At 41.8% G+C, this 20,802-nt stretch overlaps 1 protein-coding gene across 1 annotated transcript in view; it reads left to right on the top strand.

Annotated features, from left to right (window-relative positions):
- PKHD1 (PKHD1 ciliary IPT domain containing fibrocystin/polyductin) overlaps positions 1-20,802 on the top strand; it is a 233,326-nt gene that overhangs the window by 40,681 nt on the left and 171,843 nt on the right. The window contains exons 33-34 of the mRNA XM_041480845.1: positions 8,342-8,525; positions 14,035-14,185. Of these exons, the coding sequence (XP_041336779.1) occupies positions 8,342-8,525; positions 14,035-14,185 (335 nt within the window). The remainder of the gene's footprint in view (positions 1-8,341; positions 8,526-14,034; positions 14,186-20,802) is intronic.

Below are 20,802 nucleotides of genomic sequence, written 5' to 3'. Positions count from 1 at the left end.
TAGTCTATCTCATCCCAGGAGAACAAGGAGCAGCCCTGGAGAGAGGAGAGGAATTAACACAGCACAGACAAAGCTTGGACTTGGTGATCTTGGAAATCTTTTTCCAACCATAATGATTCCATGAATCTGTGATTTCTGTTTTAGAACTCAGTCTGAGGACAGATGGTGTCAGGGTGAGTTTTTGTGTCCATGGCCATGGATGTTGGATTAGATCATCCATGTGCCTGTGGCCACACTTGCACAACATCAACGTTTCCCCACAGCAGTTATTCCTTGGGAAAGCTCCTCATGTAAAACATGCATATGGACTGCAGGGTTGGGTACCCAAGCACCTCTTAGCCATCATGACCATCTTAATGAATTAAGCTCCCTTAAATGCCTTTTCTTCTGAGGAAACGGTCTCAAGTTGCACCACGGAAGTTTCAGTTTAGATATTAGAAATTTTTTTTTAACATAAAGCGTTTTCAAGCTTTGAAAGGCAGTGTCCAAGGAAGTGGTGGAGTCATCATTCCTGGAAGTGTTAAAAAAAAGGTGAATGTGGCACTTCAGGACATGGTTTGGTGGTGAACATAGTGTTGGTGAGATGATGGTTGAATATGATTATCTTAAAGGTCTTTTCCAACTTTAACAATTCTTTGATTCTGTGGCCACACACATTTTGTGTTTTGGTTACATGGTGGGATGGCCTCAGTGGGGTAAAAGTGTAGAAGGAAAAAGGTGAATGAATGACTGGAAGGGTGAACAAATGACAGACCATGGCCCGTTCATACCTTTGGGAAGGTGGATATGAGAATTTGACTTCCTTGAGAGGAGGATGGGATCATCCATCATGACCAGAGCATCTTCCTTAACTGGAGAGAGACATGATGATCTCCACATCTCTCTCTGAGAGAAATAACCCTGCCTGAATTTTGGAGCTAACTCTTCAAAAAGAGCATTTCCTGGGAAAAGATACATTCCCTCCTTTTCCTACTGAAGGCTCAGAATTAGGCTTCTCATATCTGCAAAAGGCAGAATTTAAGACTTTTAAGTCTCAGCTCTGAGCCATGTACCATTCCCAAATTCTAAACATGAAATATTCACCTTGGTGCTTGACTCTTTGGTGGATTCCCCATCCCTGGAGTTGTCCAAGGAATGACTGGATGTGGCACTCAGTGCTCTGGGCTGGGTGACAAGATGAGGAGCATTCAAAGCTTGGACTGTGCAATCTTGGAGTTCTTTTCCAACCTCAAATGCTGTGATTCAGGGATTCCAAGACTCAGAAGCTTAACATTTCAGCCCCTTCACAGCTCTGAAGCTGGAGAACATCTGGAGATCTGCAGAAATATTTGCTGTTCTGAGGCTGTCCAGACAACCAGTATCCAGGTGACCAGAGATCCATGACCTCTTCTTTGTGGATGTGAAAGAAAGGTGGCAAGTTAGAGTGTCCATCAGGGTAAATTCACAGGGGTTTGTTCAAAGGTGTGTGGAATATCCATCCTCCAAAACAGAAGTTGAATAAATCATTTGCCAAGAAGCCACCCCAACGTGAAATTTAACATTCTTTTGAGCAAGGGTCAAGAACAAGAGGCCTCCAGGTGTTTCCTTCAGCCTTAATTATTCCCAAATTCTAAATTTACTCCTGTCATTTTGAACAGTTCCTTTCACAGAATCCCAGAAAGATTTTGGCTGAAGATTTTCGGCATCCAATTCCAACTCCAGTGCCGCATTCAAAGCTTGGACTGTGCAATCTTGGAGTTCTTTTCCAACCTCAAATGCTGTGATTCAGGGATTCCAAGACTCAGAAGCTTAACATTTCAGCCCCTTCACAGCTCTGAAGCTGGAGAACATCTGGAGATCTGCAGAAATATTTGCTGTTCTGAGGCTGTCCAGACAACCAGTATCCAGGTGACCAGAGATCCATGACCTCTTCTTTGTGGATGTGAAAGAAAGGTGGCAAGTTAGAGTGTCCATCAGGGTAAATTCACAGGGGTTTGTTCAAAGGTGTGTGGAATATCCATCCTCCAAAACAGAAGTTGAATAAATCATTTGCCAAGAAGCCACCCCAACGTGAAATTTAACATTCTTTTGAGCAAGGATTGGGACAAGAGGCCTCCAGGTGTTCCCTTCAGCCTTAATTATACCCAAATTCTAAATTTACTCCTGTCATTTTGAACAGTTCCTTTCACAGAATCCCAGAAAGATTTTGGCTGAAGGAACCTTAAATGTCATCCAATTCCAACCCCAGTGCCATGAGGAATACTAAAGAAAGATGGAAGGGAGAAAGAAAAAGGGCTTTAAAACTCAACCAGAAGCACTCAAAAAGAGACACCAAAAGGGCATAAAGAGCTCAGTTTTCTTTGTTTTAAACAAGGCCGAGGCACAGTCCACAAAACTGTTTGTTATTTTAAATAGAAAAAGACACAGTGCTGGAGTGCTGGAAAAAAAAACCACAAAACGGGGCACCCTGGTTATTGCAGGGAGAATAGCATACTAAAATTTAATCGCATTGATCCAAACGGTGTTCAGAACTCCCCGAGTGGTTGGTGGCAGAGGGATCCTGAGGAAAACAATCTTACAGGCAGGACCACGATGCTTGTTCCTGTCACTAGATGTCAGCAAGTGAATGCTGATGGCTGGTTGGTGTCTGGAAAGGAAATGCAAAGGAAGCCTTGCCTCACCCTCTCTCTCCTGCCCCGGATTTTGCAGCCGTGCCAGTTTCACCAGCCGAGTTGCAAAATATTTGTTAATTAAATATTTACAAACAAATATATATAATTTTTCTTTTCTTAAGAAAGTAAAAATCCTTTTTCAGGCTGCTCAAATCTGTGTTTGTCAGGCTCTTTGTACTCCCTGAAACACTTGTATTCAGCTTGTGCATATCTACATCTGGCATGGGTAAATCTGTATAGAGAGCAAGATGCTTTCCAGATACTCTTCCACCTAATGCTTAATATTTAAGGACTTTTTTTTTTTTTTTTTTAATATCTTTGAGGTTTTAACCCTGCCCCTCACCATGTGTAGAGTGGTTTAAGTGAAGTAACTCCAGTCTTACCTCATGGTTTACATTGTGCTGTTTGCCTGGGGAATTTTGCCACTTGGTGCTGGCACATCCAGTGCTCAGACCTTTCTTGCACTGCCTCGTCCACATGGGAGAGGTGGCAAAGAGACTCCAGGACTGTGAAGGAATGGGAAAGGGAGGTCTGTGGTGCTCCAGAGCCCCTCAGTGTTGTGTCCAATTTGGATATTTGTCTGTCCTTTCCCTGCTCTGCTCACCGAACTGGCTGACGTGAGGAGTTTAAGCTGCATTTCTTCTGTTACTGAGGGCTGTGAAGCAGAACCCTCTCTCCTCTGGCACTGAGGGATGTCAGGTGGCAATGGCTGCCCTGGCTCTCAGTGCTGGGTCATGTTGTGTCTGGCTTGCTTGAGATTAGAGATGTCCACGTGGGAATCCCCAGCTGGTCCATGTGGCTCTCTCATGTGATCCAGTCCACAGGGCAAGGCTCTGCAGGTAGGAAATGTGACTTCTTTCCTTCTTTCCCTTTGAGCAGGAAGTTTTCTAAGAGATGAGGAATTGCCAGGCTCAGCAGGATCCATCCATAAGCCTTCCTCATGGGGCTTTCCTTAGGAACTGGTGCTGAGCGGGGTCACAGTGAGGTTTTGGTTTGATTACTGGCAAGAGCTGGGCATGTTACTGAGATATCCTCAACCCAAAGCACAAGGAATGGGAATGCGAGACCAGACTCTTTTATAAAAAAACCTTGTCTTTCGCAAGATGCAGGAAAATCAATTCAGAACAAAGCTAAAATTTGATTTTCAGCCTTAAAGCTTAAAAAAATTTAACAAAATTAAATAAAATTAACAAAACCTCACTGCCTTCAAGGAAAAACAAAACCAAAAGAAAAATGCACAAATTAACCCATGAGTCTTTAAAAGTAAAGATATAACTCTCTTGATTACCATGCCTGGAAGGGTTCAAGAGCCATGTAGATGTAGCACTTGGGGACATGATTTGGTGGTGGGTTTGGCAGTGCTGGGAGAATGGTTTGGATCAGTCTTAGAGGGCTTTTACAACGAAAATTATTCCATAATCGTGAAAGCTCTCCCCTTCTCTGGTTCTTGCTTTGTTGCTCATGCCACTGAATGAGCAAAAATGCAGTTGTAGATTCTGCTCAACTCAGGTTAAATTTACAGAACACATGGTTAATGTCTGTGGGACTGAGTTGTGCTCCTGTGAAAGATGAGCAAACTGGAAGGAAGTTTGAGACAGCTGAGAAAATAACTGATTATTCTTCTAAGGTGATATTAGGGTAAATACCATATATAATTTTTCCAGTAACTCAGTCCCTGACATTTTATGTTTTACATTAAGGTGAAGGTAAGGAAGGCACCTTTAAAAGGAGGTGAATGGATAAGAGGATGCATCAGGGTAAAAGCTGAGCCTGATTTTCCTGGTGGCATCAACATGCTTGGAAAAACAGGTTTGACTTCAGGGTTTTGATGTAACAGTTCTTGGGATCTTTGTTGGAGGGTTCTGGATCTGCCATTAACCAGACTCCACTGTTAAGAGTGGATGTTTAGGGAGAAGGATTTAGACTAGAGGCTAGGTATGAGACTGGTTTAAAAGGAAGTGGTTCGGTGGAGCTCTTTGAATGGGGCAAGAGGAGAGAGAGGAATGAGTTTTGGTTGTAACAAGGAGATGCTCTGAGCCAGGACAATAAGCACTAGAGTGAGGGAAATTCAGGGATTTGTATGAGCAGATGCAGAAGATATGGAGAAGGTTTGTTGTGGTGTTGTGGCAACTGGGACCTCAGTGAAACCAGGGCCTCTGGTGTTTATTGTGAAGATCAAACCAAAGGATCCAAATGGTCCCTTCTACCTTTCAAATCCAGAAATGAAGCTAAGAGGGGAAAATAAAGCATATTAATTACATGGCAGGAATGTTCTGACAGTGAGATCTATCAGGCAGTGGAATAGATGCTTGAAAGCTACCTCTTGGGACTTCTGAAACCTGTCTCTGTGAAATTAATGTCTCACAGGGAGCAATTCTTCACAGGCAAAGGTTGGACTCAATGACCTTAACAGGTCTCTTTCTTCTCTCCCTTTTATTAACTTTTTAAAAAAATTCTTTGTCTTCCCTTCTAAGCACATGTTGCTGCTCCACAGTCCATTTTGTGAGGGGTGGATGACCAGGGATGTGTGTTTTGGCACTGGGACTCTTTGGGCAGCTCTTCAATCAATCCCCAGCTGCCCTTGGAGCCTCTTGTAGGTTTGAGCCTCATCACAAGTCCAGCAGTTGTTATTAAACAGTGACCCAGAACAAAGCCCTTGTGCTGAGCATCCCAGGATCCTGGATTAAACCAGAGGATCCCTCAAAGCCAGGGCTGGGGGTAGTCAGTCCCTAAGCCATTACCACCACACAAAGATTTGGCTGCCGTCGTGTCTGATCTCAAAAGAGAAGCTGTAATGAGCTGAGAGCATTCATCCCAGCAATGGGATTGCAGGTTTGATCTTTATAGGGAGTATAAAGCCTAAAGCAGCTTCATTCTAGGGTTTGAACACTAACCAATTAAGCAGGGAGAAGAATTGTGTCCCAGAACAGGCAGAATATCCTTTTAGGATGTGCCAAAAGTGTGTTGAAATCTTTAGTTGATATTTTTTGCCGCTGTTTGGTAGGAGAAAATGGCACCAACAATACCAAGGGCTATTTGTGTTTCATGGTCAGAGGAATGGGAAGGGAAAGGCCAAGACTTCCTCCTAAATGAATAAAGACATTAAAACCTTTGAAAAGAGGGAAATAGGAGGACCTTGGAAAGCCTCAAGGAAGGAACGGGAAAAGAACATCACCTCTAAAAGTGATATCTCCATCTGATGGACAAGAGATGTGGGGTGGGGAGGTGAGATTTTCCCTTCTTTCCACCTGAGAGAGGGAAAACAATTCTAAGTTTGATTCTGGGGTGTACAGATGAAGTAGGGTTTGCTTGGATTTTGCTTCCTCTGATCTCTTTGCAATCCTTTGTAGCCATATTCTAAAACTTAGATTTTATAAATTAATACCTTTGTTTGCCTGGTTTGAGTTAAAAACTATTTCAGCCATTATTAGGATACAAGGCCTCCTGTTCCTACAAGCATGACAACTTTGGGATCAGGGCACTGGAGCACAGCAGAAATGCCCAATTTCCACATTTTGGGGTTGTTTAAGAAGTGCCAGACTGTTCTGGTGCTGAGCTCTCTGGGCTGTGTAGGAAACACCTTCTGGTGACCTACATGAGCCAGGCAAGTTTGTTGACAGCAGCAAAATGTTAAGGAAAACAGTCCTGACATTCTGTGAGTAATTTCCTACATTCGTCCCAAAACAGAGTTCAAGTGGTTTTCCACATAGGAAAACTCTGCCACGCTCTTTTCAAGACCACAAAAGAAAACCAAAGCTTTCCTGCAATGAATTGGTTCTACTCCAGGTTGTTGCAAATGCAAGACTTTTGCAGCATTTAGTCCTCTTGGATGCTATTTATTTGTCAAAACACAGATATTTAGTGCTGCTTAAGATGCCCTTGGAACATCAGGAAAGACATATGGCTTTTGTTGTAGACATAGAATACCTGAAGTAGCACTAGATAGAATTTTTGGACAATAAAAGTAAAATCTAGCTATTGTTCTTTTAGGCTTCTCTGCCTATTACTTGTCTTAGATGTAGGTCTTCAAGGCAGGAATTGTGTTTGGCTTTGTTTGGATACCAAGCAAGAAAATTGCCCCTGGATTTTGGGAAGGAAAGGAATTAAGAATAGAGAGAAATTTGTGAGCATGTGGGTAACTTTATTTTATCAGTGCAAATCCAGAGAAGAAAAATAGAGAATTGTAAGCTCTCTCTCTGAAGTTCAGAGGAGATGAACTGATAGCTTTTAATATTTCAAAAATACCTGAAACATTAAAGAGTTATAAACTCTTCAGAAATACCCCATATGAAATAGTAATCTTCAGCAAAATGTGCTTAATATTTTAATACAGGAAATAGAATGCTTTCATATTTTTGCAATTTCAAATTCCATTTTTAGGATTGCTTAGGAGACAAGACATTCATTGACAATGACAGTTCCCCAGCAAACAAGATGCCTTTTGAACAAATTGGAATTTACAAAATCAAATAGAAAAAACCCCTTTCTTGATAAATTCCCATTGATTAGCTTTCTGATGCTTAAGGAATAGTCTTAGATGCTACAGTGCAGTCTGTTATACTGTTCACAGACCTTTTCAGGAGTTCATTACAACTATTTGGTTAGTTCAGGATTAATGAATATTCTCCAAAAGTCAGAGCTTTGAGAGAAACAGATTTAATGTCTGTCATGGCTTAATGCTTAAAGGACTCCTTTCTAAAATTGTTAAACCCAAATATTTCAACTGAATCTGCACTTCAGTGACAGTTCATAACACTTTTTTTTTAAAACATTTTTTTGTCTGGATTTAGAATAAGAAAATCTAATTTCTTCTCACAGAATCCCACTGAATCACTTAGGTTGGAAAAAAACCCTCCAAGATCATTGAGTCTAACCTGTGACTGATCCCCACCTTGTCACCCAGATCAGAGCACTGAGTGCCACATCCAGACCTTCCTTGGACACCACCAGGGTTAGTGACTCCACCACCCCCCAGGGCATTGCATTCCAGTGCTGAACAACCCTTTCCTTGGAAAAAAAACTTCTTCCAGATGTTCACACCACTTGTTCTTTAAATAAACCTCAAAACAGCTGCTCCCATTACAATTTTTACCTCATCCACGGAGGCAGACTTGGACCACATTTCAAGTCATATTCAGCTATAAAGCAAGGTGGGAGATCCCAGTTCCCAGCAGTTCCCCAGGAGCCCTCCAAGCTGTGTTAAAGTGTCCTCAAAAACTGTTTCTGGGTTTCAAACTTGTGATATATGTTAAATTGTCACATCTCCTTGGTAAAAGATTTATGCCATATTTCTGAACTGTAAACCATATTCTAGCTCTCCTAGAAGAAAAGTCCATGCTTGTATTTAATGCTTTATGTCATCTCCTTCTGGACAGAGCACTTCGATCTCAAAGACCATCCTGGTGCTCAGGGCACAAAGGAGATTACATTTTGCTCACACAAAGCAAATGGGGCTGAAGGAGCTGCATGGAGACCTAATTATCCTTGAAAAGGATGCAGCTAAAGAGAGCCTGGGTGCACATCAGGAGCCAAAGAATCATGGAATGGCTTGGGTTGGAAAGGACATTAAAGTTACTTTAGTTCCATGGGTAGGGACACCTCCTGCAATGACGCCTCTCAGTAGCTAAAATGTGCTCAATGTCAGTGGTGTTTAGGCTGCTTTGGGTTATTTTTTCCTCTCTGTCTTGCAGCCTCTTTGGCCGTTCTCTGTGGTCTGACACATTCTTCTGCCAACTGCCAAGAGGACAGAGCCACCTTCATTGAGTGTGACATCCGAGTCCTGGTGGGCTCCTCCCAGCAGAGAGGGTCTGTGTCCTACTTCTACATCTGTGGGGACACCCAGCTCCAGGGGCATTTTGATGGACTCCTTGCCAGGTTAGTACCGTGTCTCTCCATCAGCCCAGTGCGTCCATCCAAAAATTACATCTCCCCCAAGGTTTTCCACCTTTTGCAGAGTTGTTCCAAATGATGGACTGAAGGAACAAATTCCTAATTCTCACGTTGATGGCGATAGAGCTGTTTAGCCTTGAGACCACTAGAGAGCTCTGCTGGGTAGTGGAATTCATTCTCTGTGCCTATCAAAGCATCTTCACTTCCCCCTCCTTCCCTCCTGCCTTTTTAAAGTGTCTGAGAGACATCAGAAAATCCATCTCGTAAACAGCCTGCTTTGTTCCTTCTTAGGTTTTAATATTTATCTTCTGATCCAAAGCAACATCTGGTGGATGCCAATGGGAAAAAAGATTAGGCATTATGAAAAGCAGAAGTCTTCTTTTTTTCTGTTGTTTTTTTCCTTTTTTTCCCTTTCTCCAAGCACTTTCATGAGTAAAAAGTGAAGGAGTAAATTCAGCAGGGTGTGCAAGGGTGCTTGTGCTTTGCACATCTGGGGCTGAGCTGTCCAGGAGTATAACTTGGAACTGTTGTCTTTGATGGAGCAGTGAGGATTTATTCCTGCAGAGCACTTCTAGGGATAAGTGGGATGTCTGAGTTAAGGAATAAATAGGTGAATTATTAAAGATTTGGTTTGCAAGGGACCTCAAAGGTTATATTGTTCCAACCCCATGGGCAGGGACACCTTCCACTATCCCAGGTTGCTCCAAGCCCCATCCAACTTGGCCTTGGACACTTCCAGGGATCCAGAGGCAGCCACAGCTTCTCTGGGAAACCTGTGCCAGGGCCTCCCCACCCTCACAGGGTGGAATTTCCACCTAATCTCTAATCTAAATCTCCCCTCCTTCAATTTGGAGCCACTCCCCCCTGTCCTATCACTCCATGCCCTTGTGAAAAGTTCCTCTCCAGGCTTCTTGTAACTCCCCTTTAGATACTGGAACAAGTTGAACAAAACTTGCCAGATGTTATTTAGTTAAATACAGAATTAGGACAGCATTGTAATTCACTGCCCATGACCTGCTGTACCTGGTGAACAAACTTCTGGCTGCTGCATCTTGCCACGGTCTAGGCATTTCAGTGAAGTTGCAGAGATTTGTTCCTCATCCTGACCTGATCTTGCATTATACCTGGGGTTGATTCACCAGAGGGAGCTCTGGATACCCTGAATTGAGGGGAGGAAAAAAACCCAACTGGCATTTACTGTACAAAGATAGAAAGACATGAATTCCACAAATTTTTAAACTTGTTTAAAAATATAAAAATAGAAGTTTCCAGCTAAAATTAATTAACAAAAAAAAAAAAAAGTTTACACAGTTGAAACAGCCTCTCTGTGGGTCTGTCACTTCCTTACCAGATTTTTAAATTTGGTCTAGATTTCATCAGGCCTGGACTTCAAGAAAATTCTTCCCAGTTTTGATAAAATCAGTGTTAGGCAGAAAGAAATTATTTTCCTACTGAGTAGACAGAGGGCAGAATTCTGCCCTGATCTGTACAACTGTCCAAAGCACCCCGTGCTTTGGTAATATCCTGTAACACCCCAGGAGATGGGAGGACAGATATTTTGAAGAAAACAAAAGGAGACTTAGAAGGGGGGGAAAAAAAAAAGAAATTGAAATAATTGAATCAGTTTTACTGCTCCCAGAATGACTTGTTTCAAATCAAGAAACTCCAGAGCCTTGCCTTGTCTGGCTGAACTTTGCTTTGCTTTTCCTCACATCAGTGTAACGCCAATCCAGAGAATCAACAAACTTGAGAGGCACAGGACAACTTCATATGTGTTTCTTTTTTGCTTCTTTTTCCCTGGATATCAAAATTGTGATCGGCTCTTCTTTGATAAAAAAATGCATCTTCAATGTTATAATTATAATAAATAATAAATAAATAATAATAATAGTATCATATGATCACTTTTTTCCTTTCTCCTTTTCTTAGTTTGGGCTGCCACTGTGCAGAAAGTCACAAAGTCCTTTTACTGACTGTTTGCTTATTGTTTTCACTGTGGTTTTTAGTCTAATTTCACTGTGAATGCTTCAGAGATAGGGTTTATTTCTCCTGGAAATCCTATCAGGGAGAGATTTCTGAATCACATCAATCAACTTTTTTTACCTACTATTTTTCTATTTTTCCCACTTCTTCAGCCTCTTTCTTATTGTGTTAACTTTTCACCCTATTGTGGTCATGCTTATCTTTTAGTTGGAAATTAAAACTTGGGCTCATATTTTTTTCTAGTGAGTTTATTTCTCATTTAAAAGGAAGTTTATTTCTTGCTAAAGGGAAGTAGGGGCAAAGGTTTTTTGTTTTAAAAAGTTTCCTGATTTGAGAAATCTTAAAAGAAACAGAAAGAAAAAATTGAGAGGTTTGCATCATACACATTAACTTATTTCAGAATTTCTGAAAACTGTTTTCCACATTTCAGTTCAGAAAAATATTTAATTTTAAAGTATTAATGGAATTTTTAGGAAAATCTTAGAAAATTTAAATGCTTCCACAGAAAAGAACTACTTTGAGGATTCCTGAAATAATACATATTGATTGTTTTAATTAATAATAGTAAATAATAATAAATATATATGAATTTTAGTTCTGTGCAAATGCTCAAGATGAAGACATTTGTCCCAGGATGGGGACAAAACCACTGAAGTAATTCCTGGCTTAAGTGCACATTGAATTTCTCCTGTTTTTCTTACTAATTTTATAGCATCACAGAATAGTTTGGGTTTGAAAGGACCTTAAATCTCATCTTATTTCATCCTGTCATGGGCAGGGACACCTTCCACCATCCCAGCTTGCTCCAAGCCCCATCCAACCTGGCCTTGGACACTTCCAGGATTGGGGCAGCCACTTAAACGATGTTTTTCAATGGTTTAAATAAATATTTTCTTTATGTAGTCTGTACCACAGCCCATCCTTTATCAGCTCATAATAGCAAAAGCATGTTCCTTAAAAGAGTTTTAAGTTTTGCCATTAACAACACTTGTATCAAGGTACATTCCTGAATTCCATTTAAAAATTCACTCCTTTTCTTGCATTTCCTTTAAACACTGCAATTTGTTAAGAGTGTTTCAGAATGTGCTTGCATGAGGACAGAAAGGAACTGGTTCTTCTTACAAGCAAAGTGTATTTATGTTTTGCAAAAAACCTGTGAAAACCACTCAAAGGTCCTTGTATTGACTTGAATGTTTGGGAAATTGTGTCCATGCCCTGCATCCAGCTGATCGCCACCCTCTTCTGCCTTTAAAACTGTTGGTTATTTAAAATATGCTGTTTTTTCTTGGAGCTTTAAAAAGTACTTTGTAGTCTTGAAAGATAGCCCAGTCCACTGAATTATTGTATAGGACAAGATCAATTCTCAAAGTGTTGCTATCAAAAGCAAGCACAGCTCCCCAAGGCTGGCTTTTGATTATTGATACAACAGAGGGAAAAGTTTATTTAAACATAAAAATAAAAACAAAAATTTGCTGTTAAAAGGGTTCAAAGGTTGTTTTTTTTTTTTTTTTTTTTTTTTTTTTTGTTTTTTTTTTTTTTTGTTTTGGTATTTTTGGTTTTTATTTTAGTATTGTTGTGGTTTCTAATGTGGCTGATTCCTTTACCACTTTAACCCTGAATAAGTGTAACAAAACAAACAGCCCCTAAATGCAGGTCAGAGCAAGGCTTTGTTTGCAGAGTGAGCTGCTGCATCCAGCAGGGAAGTTTTAAATCTCCAGGGTCATCAAACCACTCTGATCATCACCTTCCCAACAAAGCTCTGAGTCCTGGCTTTCCAACTGGGTCAGTTTTGGGAGAGCTTTGGGCAAAGGAGGTGCTTCACCCCCTCTACTCCTCTCTCATGAAACCCACCTGGAACAGTGTCCAGCTTTGGGGTTCCCAGCACAGGAAGGATTTGGAGATGATGGAGGGAGCCCAGAGGAAGCAGGATGATGATCAGAGGGGTGGAGCAGTTCTGCTGTGAGGAAAGGCTGGGAAAACTTGGATTGCTCAGCCTGGAGAAGAGGAAGCTGCAGGGAGAACTTAGAACACCTTTCAATGCCTAAAGGGACTCCATGAGATTTGGAGAGGGACTTTGGACAAGGGCCTGGAGCAACAGGGGAATGGCTTCAAACTGACAGAAAGTAGATTTTTGAGAGTTATTAGGAAGGAATTCTTCCCTTTGAGGGTGGTGAGGCCCTGGCACAGGGTGCCCAGAGAAGCTGTGGCTGTCCCTGGATCCCTGGAAGTGTCCAAGACCTGGCTGGATGGGAGATGGAAGGTGGAAGGTGTCCCTGCCCATGGCAGGGAGATGGAACTCGATGGTCTTTCAGGTCCTTCCAGTCCAAACCATTCCATGGTTGTAATCCCAGAAAACCCTGTTATATGGGATTTTCAGGAACCCGAAGGTCTCTTAAAATCTTAATCCTCTGTTTTGTTGAGTTCACACTGTGAACTCTGTCCTTTCTTAGCTATTCAGAAAAGCCATTTTTGGCTTTAATTACAGTAATTACAGTAATTCCTGTATTGCTGGTTGTTGTGTTGGTCTTGCTGTAACTCCCCTCCTTTCTCCTCAGCTTCCTACAACTTGCCTGTGTGAATCTGATGGTGGGGTGGGGAGGAGAGGAAGAAGTAGCAATGGCCAAGGGTCACAGAATTAGGTTGGAAAAGACCTCTGGGATCATCAAGTCCAGCCATTAACCCTGCACCACACTTTGCTCACCACTAAACTATATGTTGAATCCTATAGCTCTCCACAATGAAACACTACCAAAATCAGCAGCTGTCAGCAGCAAAACCAAGGAAAAAAAATGTTTCTCTCCCACCATGTTTTCTATTTCTTCTTCCCCCTGTGCAAGGGGAGGCTTTAGAGCAAATGTCTGCTGGTATAACTGGCACATATATCGAATCTGCTTAGTCTGGGCTGTTAAGTAAGTTTAATTAATTTACTAAGTTAATGTTCCAATGTTAGCAACAAAGCATCATTGCAATCAGCTGGGTAGCAGGAATTGGAACCCCTAAATGAGCTCATTTTTTCACAGTTGGAATTAGGGACCAGTTAGCCAGTTGTGTGGTTTTTCCAATTTCTCCCCTTGCCCTAGGGGAGTTGCAAGTTATTCATTCCCCATTGCTAAGTGTGAGTAAGATGGGGAGGGGGGAGACACAAACCAACCCTACTCCTTGTAGGAGTCCATCTTTGCTCCCAACGCTGCTGATTCCCTCCCTGTTGTCTGCACTTATCTGCCTGCCTTGGTCTAGACCGGCAGTCGTTTGTGATGGTTTGGGGAAGGAGAAAAGCATCACTGAGAGATATTTACTGCATGTGTTTTCATCCTGAGTGTGTGCAGATAAAGGGGGGAAAAACAAATAAACAATAAAAGAATGGAAACAAAATTACCGAAATTTGCAAAGTTTGACAAATGGTGGCCAGGAGTTGCCACAAGCTAATGGCTTTCAATGATTAATAAGAGTAAAAATAATTGCATTTCATTAAGATTGATGACACCCCATTTAACCTCCCTTCTCGTTTCAGCCCTAAAGTGGAAAGAGATGAAGTTCTCATCTATAATAGCTCCTGTAACATTACCATGGAAACTGAGGCAGAGATGGAGTGTGAGGGAGCTAATCAGCCAATTACTGCCAAGATTACTGAGATATGGAAAAACTGGGGCCAGAACACTCAGGTATAATCAAATCTTTTTTACAGACTGATTCAAACAGCTTAAAATTAAATTTGTAATATTGTGTACATTTAAAGGGGGGCAAGAAAAAAAACAATTTAGGCTGAGCAGCAGCAATATATAATATTAAATGCTTTCCAACTTTGAATAGCAGTTCTAATGCAGCACAGCTGAATTAATGGTTAACTATGGCTAATCATGGATTTTATGAGACATAAATGAGCTTTACCTTATTTTCTGAGCAATCTATGTATTTTTTAACACTCTCTCTTTTTTTTTTTTTAATATAAATTCAATTTTCTTATAAAAGTGTTATTTTCTGTTGAGCAGGAATCTTAGCCATGAGGTACAGTTTCAGCTCTCTGGCAGAGACTTAGCATTTAGTGCAGCCCTGGTTATATTTGATTTTTGCTGCTTTTCAGTAGCTGAAGGAAAATGGGACAGTCTTCCCAGTGCTATCTGTGGGTATTGCAAGAAAAGAAGACAAAAAGAGTTAAAAAAAAAGCTGTAATCCTGAACCAGCATAAATTTTAAGACTTGATACGTAAAATGTCATTGCTAACCTGAAATGTCCTGTTAGAGTCCTCACAGTTTTGTAGAGGAGGTGTTTGTCCACCTGTAAGAAGAAATTTAGAGGGGTTGGATATTTGTTGAACACCAGTTATTCCTTTTTCATTCTCCTTTCCTAATGGAGCAGCTCCTGAGATGTGGTGGAGACGTCCTGAATACGGGAACGTGTGAGTGGGGATAGTTACACACCTGACTCAGGATAAAAACCAAATGCTATTTTTAATCTTTTAAGTAAACTTTTCACACAGTCTTTTAGCACAGTTTAGGAAAATGAAGTTAATTTGCTCAGCATCAAAGTTAAAGCTACCATATTAATTTTAAACTCTATCTGCAAAAAGATTTCCTGTGTTTAAGGACTTTACATTTACTTTGCCATCCCAAAAAGGAGCTGCATTGTCCTGGCAGAGTAATTTTGGCACATTTCTAGTGTTGAATTCTGTATTTGGTTTTATATATCTGATCTATTCTATATTTAGGAGTCTCTGAATACTTGCAAATCTACTTTACATGAATATTAGTATTGCAATGGAGTATGCCAAATTATAATTCCTTGCTTCTGTTAAGCCTGTACTTGGTCTGTGAAGGAATGTCAGATGTAGAATTTACCTATTAAGGTTCATTTGCTCATCAGCCTTGTTTAGTTATGGTTAGTTATGTTAGCTAAGGAGAAATACAACCCTCAAAAACTGATTGTTGGTGACTGCAGGAGTGAAGGGAAGTGCCCAGGCAAGCATGAGACCAAATGGTGACTCCTCCTTACATTCCTATTTTCATTTCCAAATGGGATAAGGGCATCTCTAGAGTCCCAGACCCTTGGATGCAGCACAGAGGGATATTCCCCTCTGCTGTCTGTGATCTGGGGTGTGGCACAGCTCCTGCAGCCTCAGTAAGGCAGGATGACAGCTTGTCTTGTGACTCAGGTGGGAGCAAGAAGAGGAGGAAGCTGTGAGGTTTTCTCCTGCTGCGGTTTTTCTGCCCAGAGTAGGGAAAACCAGGGAAGTCCAAGTGTCCTGAATGAACAAATTCATTCAGAGCAGGATGAAAACAGCAGCACTTTAGATCTGGGATTTGCTGCTGCTTAATGAACCCAGTGGGCATTCAGAATCATTTTATCCCTCTTCCCAAAACTGGCTTGGGTGAGCAGAGGTGGATGGGTGGGGAGTTCAGATAAATGGCTTCAATTTTGGTCCCTTTCTGGCTGACAGCATCCCGTTAAGATTTACGACCTGGTGCGGCGCATGCATGCTTCACTGTGGTGGTTTAAATCATGTCATGTGAACTGGCCTTACCTTTCCCGTGGAAAAAATGGTCCCCAGGTTCAGCACTAAGCAGTGAAATGCATTAATAGCACCACGTGCCTTAGGATAATGGTGCTATTAGCAGGCAGCACAACTCTGTGTACAAGTAATGGGGCTGCATCTCTTTATAATAACATCTGGCACTTCTCTTGCATGCTCATGCAAGGATCTCAAAGCATTCCATAAAAAAGGGGCATGATGATCCTGTTCTCAGCACAGCTACACTGCTCAGTGGTGCTCAGGCCAAGAACTCAGCCCAGCTGGGTGCTGTGGGAGGGTTGGCTCAGAGGTGATTTGGTGATGATGGTAGAGCAGAATTAGCTCCAGGATGGCATTGGAAGTGAAAATGTAGAAAGGCTGACAGAGGCTTATGGCACAGAATGAATGGGCACTGGCAACAAGAGAGAACAGCCTTGCTTGAGAGCAGAGAATAATAAATAAATAAAATGTAAAATATTGGTTCTGGGAACTTGAGCCTGAGAATACAAATGGTGACATCACCAAACCTGCCACAGTTCAAGCAACATTTGGACAACATTCTTAGGCACAGATTAGGGTTCTTAGGGCTGTTCTCTGCAGAGCCAGGAGCTGCCCTTGATGATCCTTGTGGGTTTCTAGAAACTCAGAATATTCTATGATATGCCCATTATTTTATGACACAGTTTTTAGGGTATTTTTTCACCAGTTGTATTATTTAAACAACTGCATTTTCTGGTAGGTGCTGCAAAATCCATCACTCAATTTTTGTCCTTTCAACTCTGGTCTCTGAGCTGTTGCTTGCATGAAACACAGAATCTTAAATGTTGGAAAAACTCCAGAAACACTGGGTGCATGGTTACAGTCAGGGATGGGCTCAGATCTGAATCTAGAGGACTCCCAGAATTTCATGGCTTTTCAAGGGGCTACCTGGAGATCTGTGATTTTCACAGCAGACTTCATGAAATTTCAGTTCAATTTGGATATTTCATGATGTTTGGCCTGTGTCCCACCAACTCCCCAGAGAATAATTTTTATGATTTTCATTAGAAACTGATTTAAGCTCTTGCCTCACTTTGTGTTTGAAGTATTTTTCCCTGTACGACTTAATTAGGTCACAAGAAATAAGCAGCAGGCCTCTGCCCCACTGTTGCATTCAGCATCATTAGTGTTTGTTACTTGCTCTGTTATTATCTAGGAATAGTTGCACAATTATTTTTATTTCAGTATATAATGCAATTTAGCCTACTGAAAAGAGAGGGAGGGCAAAAAAACCCCTAGCACTGATTGTATATCCCACAGGACTTAATTAGTTCACAGCTTCAAGAATGCACTGGATAATGGGAAGACATGAATTAAATAATAAAAGGGAAAAGAAAAGTTCTAATGCTCACTCAGTACCTGTCCACTTCCACCTTGGCTGCATAATGAGACGTCAGCTCTGGTGACACTGATGAGATGTGCAAAACACCCCAAAAACACAAGAAGAGGATGCTCGTGGGAGGGTTTGACCAGGCTGGGATGGCTCTGAACACATTATGCTTAGTGAGTCTTCCCATTATTATTCCAGATCGCTGGACCAGACCTAATCATGATGCAAACATGCTGCTGGAGCAGCTCTTCCGTGCTCCCACTCCCCCTCCTCTGCTGGCCCACACGGCTGATGGAATATTTGGCAGAGGGCCGATGCCACGTATTAATTCAACCCTAGGGAAGCTGAACTGGTATCCCAGTGAATTCCCTGCAGCCCAACCCTCAAGGGGTCCCTGTTGAGGGGTAGGAGGTTAAAAAAAATAACTTGCCAGATAAAAATGCCGTGCTGGATTATGGCTCTGCCTGGGTGTGCTGTGCTGCCTTGAGTTTGTTTTTAACAGGTCTTGAGATTTAAGGGGTGGCTTAGAATATTGAGGATCTGTGAGTTCTTAGCTTGGTGACTGATACAGGGATAATTGCTTTGTTCACTTCTCGTGAAAGAAAAAAATATAACCCCCCATAAATCTGTGTCTGATATGTGTACAGTCACCTCAGAAATCCTTTCTGTTCAGCTTCCACTTAATATAAACAGGACTAGATCTCCAAATCCCTTGGATTCCTCTGCAGATCTTAGAATCATTCCTTTCCTTCCTTCTTTAGCCTTTTTCTCCCTGCTTACCATCCAAAGTATTTGGAGGTGAGGAAAGCAATGAAATGGTTTTGACTGGTGGAGATATTTGGTGGCTTACAAAGGTGGCAAAACCCAGGCAGCTTTTGGGGGCATGGAAGGGTCCCTGGAGGCCCAGGACACTCTGGGCATGAAGAACTGCTACTTTACTACTCACAGCAGGACTGATGCGAGGTCACAGACTAGTTTGGGTTGGAAGGGACATTAAAGATCATCTCATTCCAACCCCCTGCCATGGGCAGGGACAGCTCTTGGGCATGTTCTCCATCTGTGAGGGTTACAAGTGATGGGAAGCGACTCTTCCCTTTTACTCTCATTTTAGAGCTGTCCTCGTGTTGTGTGGATGTTTGATGGGTGCATTTTTGAGGGTGAAGGGCTCATACTTGGCAGACCGTGAGGAAAACCACCACAGCAGGCTGAGGGGTAGTTAGGCAGGGCAGGGATCATAGAGTCACAGAAAGATTTGGGTTGGAAAGGATCTTTGAAACATCATCTAGTCCCAATCCCCCTGCCATGGGCAGGGACAGCTTCCACTGAACCAGGCTGCTCAAAGCCCCATCCAGCCTGGACTTGAACACTGCCAGGAATGGGGAAGGAACAGAGCAGATTCCAGTTTGATATGGAATTTGTTTGGAGTGGGCTAATAAAATGACTGTTCTGTTTTACTCTCTTCTCCACTTGAAGAAGAATTATGGTGCAGTAGATATTTAATTCCTGTGTATCCATTTAGAGAGTGCAAACCCAGAACCCATTATCTGGCCATGGGGATCACAACTTGCTGAGGTTTGGGAATAGTTTAATTGTATTTATTAGCAAGTATCCTGATAGAACCTGACTTTATGTTGTTGTGGGCTGTGAGTAGAACTCCTGGGTTCTTTGGCAGTGCAACCAGCCAAAAATAGCCATGTCACACAAGATGGGACATCAGGAGTTGGACTAGATGAAATCTTCTACATTATTTTGTGTGTATTTTCATAAATATCCACTTTTAACAGCCCAACAAGCCCACCCTTGCATTTCCAAATTCCCTGTTTTCTTAGCTTGATATCTTGGTCACAGTGTTATTTTCAGAAGGAGGTGAGGAGTGCAATAAAACGCACCAGACCCTCACAGAAAAGAAGTGGAACAGTCCATAAAAAAAAACAAACAAACAAACAAACAAAAAAAACCTGATTACAAAAAACCCCACAAACCCAGTCTTGGGGTGTGCAGACTGCTGGAGCAGAGAGGTACCATCTGCAAGGTTGTTAAGTTGTAGAGAACCAAGATGGGCTCCCCAGTAACCACAGGCAATGTGAAGAGATAAATGGTTGACCCGAGCCCGTGTCAGGCAAGGATTGATGCCACTATCAGCCCCAGTGCCTTTGCAATGATTTTTTAAAAAATCTCTGATAGAGTGTGTTATCTAGTTACTGGCACGAGGGCAATGGCCTGGAGGCAGCAGGGAGGAGGGGGGGAGGAAGAAGGAAAGGAGGAGAGGGAGAGAGAGAGAAAGAAAAAAAAAAAAGGTCATTCCAGGAGGACAATCTCTGTTGGACTAAATGAGAAAATAAGGGCCTTGCTCTGGAAGGGGAAAGCAATTAAATAAATAAATAAATAAATAATAGGAAAAAAGGGTCTGCTAGGTGTGTGAGGAAAGGATAAGCAAAATTGCTTCTCTTCTCGCTTTTCTTTTCTTTTCTTTTCTTTTCTTTTCTTTTCTTTTCTTTTCTTTTCAGTTTCTATTACAGCATGCATGCTTTTTATACATTCTTACAAAACTCATATGTTTACATTTTACTAATTGGTCATGAAAGACAAACAAAATGCTCATTGGAATAGACAGTTGATGATTTCTCTTATTTATCCTTCTTTCCTTCTTGGTTTCTATGTCAATGACCTTGGTAGAAAATTATTTTGGGGTAAACATGGATCCTCTTATCAAACTTCTCTCTGGCTCACAGAAGTCGCTATAAAACCTCTTCCACAGTCTTGTCCTTTGTGTGGCATGACCTGGGATAAAGATGTGGCCTTTCAGCCCCTTGTGTCACTAACAGAGGACTCTGTCACCCTCTGACTCGTGTCCCTTCCCCTGTCCCACCCAGAGCAGTGCTGTGGGCTGGATGTTCCACACTGTGTTTTCTGTGTACCAGAGGCATTGGCTCACCTACAACCCTTTCTCAAATATTTCTGGGGTCTGGCTCAGCACCCAGCAAGGACTGGGCATGTGGGGGACCCTCTACTGAAATTTGGGAGACTTCAGTGGCATAGTCTTGGCCAGAGTGGGATCATTGAAGGGATTCTTTATGTGGTTGGGCCATGGATGTAGTGCTAAAATTCTGAGTCTGGTGCCTGCCCATGAGGGCCAGATCAGGTGTCCCACCCCATCCACAAGAAGTGAGAAGAAGACTTGGATAAAATGTGTGGGAGAGGAACACAGTTAGGATTTTCTTCTTTGGGAATTAAAAAAAAAAAAAAAAGAAATCAATCCTGAGGATAACAAAAGCCTGAAAATTTGGTCTTGTAGCAAACTGCTGGTAGTGATGAAGACACAATCATGATTTCTTCCGTGCACAGGGTTTAGAGTGAGGAATAGAGAAAGGACAAATAGTATTTGTTATACAGGGATTTTTAAA

This window comes from Pyrgilauda ruficollis, unplaced genomic scaffold, assembly GCF_017590135.1.
Source record: "Pyrgilauda ruficollis isolate IOZ18807 unplaced genomic scaffold, ASM1759013v1 scaffold54, whole genome shotgun sequence".
Taxonomy (NCBI): domain Eukaryota; kingdom Metazoa; phylum Chordata; class Aves; order Passeriformes; family Passeridae; genus Pyrgilauda; species Pyrgilauda ruficollis.
Note: the sequence above shows the minus strand (reverse complement) of the source record. Positions and strands in the feature narration are given on the sequence as shown.